Below are 5,508 nucleotides of genomic sequence, written 5' to 3' on the forward strand. Positions count from 1 at the left end.
AAGCAAAAGAAAGTTCAAAAGAACTTAAGCAACTAATGTACCTGAAAAAAATCTAACCCAATCAGTATACAAGTCAAACAGACAAACAACATTCAACATTAACAGTCAAACAGACAAGCAAGCAATGCAACAAGGTGCAAGCCACAAGCTCAACTCAAATGAGCTAAAATCCACCTACAAAACAACTCAAGATTAGTCAACATCAACCAATTATTCAACTCAAGCAAGTGAATCAATCCCATTATGGCCATGTGCTTCTTAACCTGAAAACAAAGCTCAAACATGAGAGGCAAACCACTAGGTCAAGGCCTAGGGTCAAAGAGGGAGAAAAAATTCAAAACAGGACATGAAATTCAACATGGATCAACCTCAATCACTTAAGAACATAATCCAAAAGGTCTCATGTCAATAGCATCAATCAAATTCATTTCACAAATCAATCATGGCAAGGTATGCAAGTTGAAAGCACATTGAGACAACAGAATGAACAAATGCACATTAATTCAAAAATGATTCAATAAATCTCAAAAAAATTCATGGTTAAACAGAACCCACAACATGATCATCACACCAAAAATTAGTGCAATTGGACATGATTAAGCATGGTAATCAAATTCCATAAGGCAAGGCAATCAAAACAAGCTCAAATAGGACACCAAATGCTACATCAACTTAGCACAAGCCTAAAACAGAATTGGAACATGGTAAAGACCTCCAATCAAAGCCAAAACAAACTTCAACATGTCTAGAAACAATGTGCAAAATTTCACCTTCATAGGATAAAGCACAAGCATTTCACAAATGATTGAAATTCAAGACTATCCAAAAGTGCACAAATGACCATCCAGAATGAAAACTCTCAAACAAATCAGAAATGAATCCAAAAAATCCAAGAAAATTCATGATCAATCACAATATCCATAAGAAGCATCATACAAAAAATCACATCATTTGGAATCTATTTGGCATGGCAAACCAATTAATCAAATTGAGCAAGAAAAGGTGTGACACATATTGTCACACCTACATTAACATGAGCATATCTCAGCAACCACAAATGATAAAAATGCAAACTCAACACCAAAATGTCCAGCAAGATGTCTAGTTTAAGCATGTCAAATTTCATAGGCATTTGATTAAAACTCATCATTTCATAAGATATATGGAAAGCAAGGTACAAAAAAACATGTATGTTCACAATCCCTAGCACCAATTAATTTCCATCCGAGCACAATTTCTGGAAAAATAATCAAAAAATACTAGACACAATAAGGAGAACAATACAAAAATTCCCATGTTTTTTGGATGATTTATCATTTATTTATGAATTTTTCAAGTGGAGGGAAAAATAACAAATTGCATGAAAAGTATGTATAGAATATCATGGAGGAAAAATGAAAAAATGAAATGCAATTTGAATAAGTGTATCATGCTGGAATCGAAGTGAGGTAAACATTCAAAATCTGGCGCCAGGTGCTAAATGCACCGTTTCATTTAAAATTGCCTCAACCAATCATATGCAAGCATGGAAAGCGCATGCACCAATCAGAAAGCGCGCTTCTCACAAACACATGCAAAATTCTGGAAATGCGCTATAATGGATCAAACACACAAATTCTGGAAAATTCTCATCATCTTCATACGAGTTCATCGTGTTCTTCATGCTCAAGAACAAAAGTGCATAGAAATTAAAAACAATCACATCAATGCGTTCATCTCTCAACATACATCACTAATCCAGGCCTGGCTAAAGCTAAATCAACATGTATTCAGAGAATCGAAGCCATACATTTTCACACATGAAACCCTAATCCATCATATCTAACTCATTTCTACATGGAAATTCATGGAACAAAGCTCATTTTACTCAACATTGAAAGATCTACAACTATCACCTAACAATTTCATGAATTAAGGAAATCGATTTCTGACCTTGATGAAGCTACAGAACTGGAGTTGATGATTTTAGGCTTTGTAATGCACAAAAAGATGCTCCAAAGTGTTTGTATGGATGAATGGATGAAGAATGAAAGCTTAATCGTGCTTGATTCCACAGAAATATGAAACTGCCATTGATGAATGCAAGCTTCGAGCTGCTTCAAATCTGCACGAAATCCCTTGGATCTTGCTTCAATCTTGCTCAAATATACTTCCAGGTGATGAATGAATCAAGGACAAAGCAATGTGTGTGGAGAAAATTGAAGAAAAAAGTGAGAGCAAATTTGAAGAAACTAGATCTAGATCTGAATTCTGATTGTGTTAATGCTGAAATCTGTTATGCTTAGCTATATATATGCTGTGTTAATCATGTTCTTAATCACACTTAGCCATATGGTAATTGGATTAGTGAGAATGGAGTGTTTATTCCAATTTGCAATTGCACCTCTATGCATGAAAACCAATGGAACAGTGCACGAGTTCAGCTTGAATTCACTTGAAAAACCAATTTGGAGCCAAATGCAAGTGTTGCCATGTTCAAACAATGCATTATTTTTGAATTTGAAAATTCCCTCCAAAATTCAAATAAAAAACCAAAAAATTATATGATGAGAATGCATGGCATGTGATGCATAATTTGGATAGTGTATGTCAAGACCTGAATGTACAAAAAAGAACCACTTCATTTGGCCTTATGGTTTGAAAGTTATGCATGTTTGAAGTTCCATGTTCACTTGACCATGATTGATCCATATCTTTTCAACCACACATGAGAAATTCATGATCTTGGACTTTTTGGAAATGGGAGAGAAAGATCTTAAACTTTCATGTTGGACAAAATTTCATTTGAAGATTTCTTGATGATGTAATCTTGAGGAGAAAATCTTTCCATTTTTGGCAATTTCAAATTACAGGTCACTTACTATTTTTGGAAAGTTTTGATCTGACCTCAAATTCTTCAATGTTGATGTTTGAAATGTCAAATGAGACTTGTATGGGCATGAATGAGACCTCTCTAACCATCTCCCACCTTCAAATCCATGGTTGAATTGACAGTTGACTTTGGTTGACTTTCTAGGGTTTCAGATGAATTGATCATTGACTGATGAGCTTTGAACATCCAATGCTTTGGCCAAATCACTTCAAAATGATCCTTGAATCATATGAACTCATTGAACCAACCCTAGGGCTTTGATTCCATAAAAAATGCACTTGCTTGCTTGCACAACTAAATCTCTTGACCAGTCTTGACTGATGACTTGATGGACTAATGCAATGAACAATGCAATGTTAATGACCTAAAATGAAAATGTATGTACAAATTTGAGGTGCTACACATATCCAACAGAAACTCAAAAGAGTCAAACAAACACTTCACAAGACGAGTTGAGTGAGAAACTGGATAATGGATGTTGTAAATGTTCAAGAAGAAAAGCTTCACGAGCCAATTACTTTCTTTGATTTGCACTAGGTTCAGTTCCTGTTCATTTTCCAGCTGGGATATTCTAGCAGGTGACTTCCATATTAGTACTAATGTATCAAACACAATACCATTACTTTGTAACCAGCCAGGCATTGATTTGACTGGGTTTTAATGAGTGTTGGACCTTGTTAAAGTAGTATGCATAGTCATGGATGATGAAACCATTGACCCCTCAGATTTGGGAAGAAATTCGAAGAATGCACTTGAAAGTATCTTTTGTGGTGATTTTGCAAGTTCATTTCTCAACAACTGACCGACTTCTGAACAAACTATATACATAAAACGCCTGAAATACTTTGGTTCACTTAATCGAGCAAGAAAATAATCAACCGCAACAGGTGCATATCGATTTAAAAACTTTGTAATTGGAAGGCGGTATGGACTATTTATTTCACTGTATACTTGTCAAGGAGGAAGAGCTCCTTCCAAATCAATTGTCATGGTTATAAGTTCATCGAGGAACTTAGAAGCAGCGGGAGGAAATAAGTGAAAAAGATCAATTATAGCTACCGCAATCTTTGGTTCTTCACCAGCCTCAAAACCACCAGTAGTGGAATCAATTACGAGAACAACACAATCAGCTTGTGATGTTCCAGTAATCATGTTCTTAATAAAATCCTTGTGACTAGGAGCATCAATGACGGTACAGTAGTACTTAGTTGTCTCAAACTTCCATAAGGAAATATCAATAGTGATACCTCTTTCCCTTTCAGCCTTGAGCTTGTCAAGCACCCAAGCATACTTGAATGAACGCTTGTTCATCTCAGCAGCTTCTTTCTCAAATCTCTCAATCACACGCTTGTCAATACCTCCAAGCTTGTAGATCAAGTGATCGGTAGTAGTTGACTTCCCAAAGTCGACATGGCCAATAACCACAATGTTAATATGAACCTTTTCCTTACCCATCCGTGCTTAAGCTTAAAATTACACAAGGTCTTGAAGGAAAAAGCTAGTCGCACAGAAGGAAATGAGAGTGAGCGAGTGAGCGATTGGGAAAATTTTTCAGGGCCAAAATCAGGGTATGACACTCGCTGCCATAAGACCTGACATCATGTTTGTTACATGTCTCATAAGTAGATATATGGCCTAACCAATGCAGATTCATCTACTGTTGGCTAAGAGAGCACTTTGATATTCAAAAGGGAATTTGAATTATGGACTTCATTATAAGAAATGAGGAGATGGTGAGCTGTTAGCGTTTACAGATAGCGACTATGTCGTAGATGTGGATGATAGGAAGAGTACATCTGGTTATGTGTTTGTAATGAGCTCAGGGACTATTTCATGGTGTTTGAACAAAAAGCCTATCGTGACTTTGTCAACAACATAAGTCGAGTTTGTGGCTACTGCAACATGTGTTTGTCAAGGAATCTGGATGAAGAGAATTTTAGAGGTGTTGGGACATTCTCATGGAGATGGTATAACTGTAATGTGTGACAATAGTTCAACCAACAAGCATATTGATGTGAGATTCCATTTCTTAAGGAATCTTACTAAAGAGGGAAAAATTAAACTAGTTCATTGTGGGGTTGAAGATCAAGTTGCGGACATAATGACCAAATCGTTGAAGCTTGAAGTTTTTCAGAAACTTAGAAAGATGATAGGAGTATGCGAAATTCCTAACATAAACTAGTTGCTGCAGAGCATTTAGTTTAAGGGAGGGAATGAAATAGTTAATCCATAATTTTTAGTTAGAATAGAAGTCCTAATTTATAGGACAAACTTGGTCTTTTAGTTGTATTCTACTTTCCTTAGTTTTAGCAACCACTTAGCATTATCATCCTTTATTTTAGCATAATTGATTCCCTTTAGTTATAGTTTCCCATCGTGTATTCAATGGCTATTTAAGCCAATGCTACAGTTAATAAAACTGATTCATTCAGTCCAATTATTTAGTTCTTGATTTTAGTTTCAATTCTATAAAGGTTCTCAACATTCAAACCTCACGCGACCAAGATCTCCTCTGGCCGACCACACCCATTTCTCATTCAATAACCACTTTCCAAACCTTCACCGTCGCACCTACACACCAAAAACACCACCGTCGAAACCTCCACACTCTTCTCAAACTCCTCCATGCCTGCCAC

General features: G+C 36.1%; 1 protein-coding gene across 1 annotated transcript; it reads right to left on the minus strand.

Moving 5' to 3' along the window:
* Positions 1 to 3,826: 3,826 nt before the first annotated feature.
* Positions 3,827 to 4,390, minus strand: LOC127080977 (elongation factor 1-alpha-like). The gene has a single exon (XM_051021262.1). It carries the CDS (start codon positions 4,325 to 4,327, stop codon positions 3,827 to 3,829), a length of 501 nt encoding a protein of 166 aa, XP_050877219.1. The 5' UTR covers positions 4,328 to 4,390.
* Between the last annotated feature and the right edge of the window lie 1,118 nt (positions 4,391 to 5,508).

The sequence above is a fragment of the Lathyrus oleraceus genome, chromosome 5 (genome assembly GCF_024323335.1).
Source record: "Lathyrus oleraceus cultivar Zhongwan6 chromosome 5, CAAS_Psat_ZW6_1.0, whole genome shotgun sequence".
Lineage (NCBI taxonomy): Eukaryota > Viridiplantae > Streptophyta > Magnoliopsida > Fabales > Fabaceae > Lathyrus > Lathyrus oleraceus.

Excerpts from the sequence above, each read along its gene's own strand:
- LOC127080977 (XM_051021262.1), bottom strand. The coding sequence starts at position 4,327 with ATGGGTAAGGAAAAGGTTCATATTAACATTGTGGTTATTGGCCATGTC.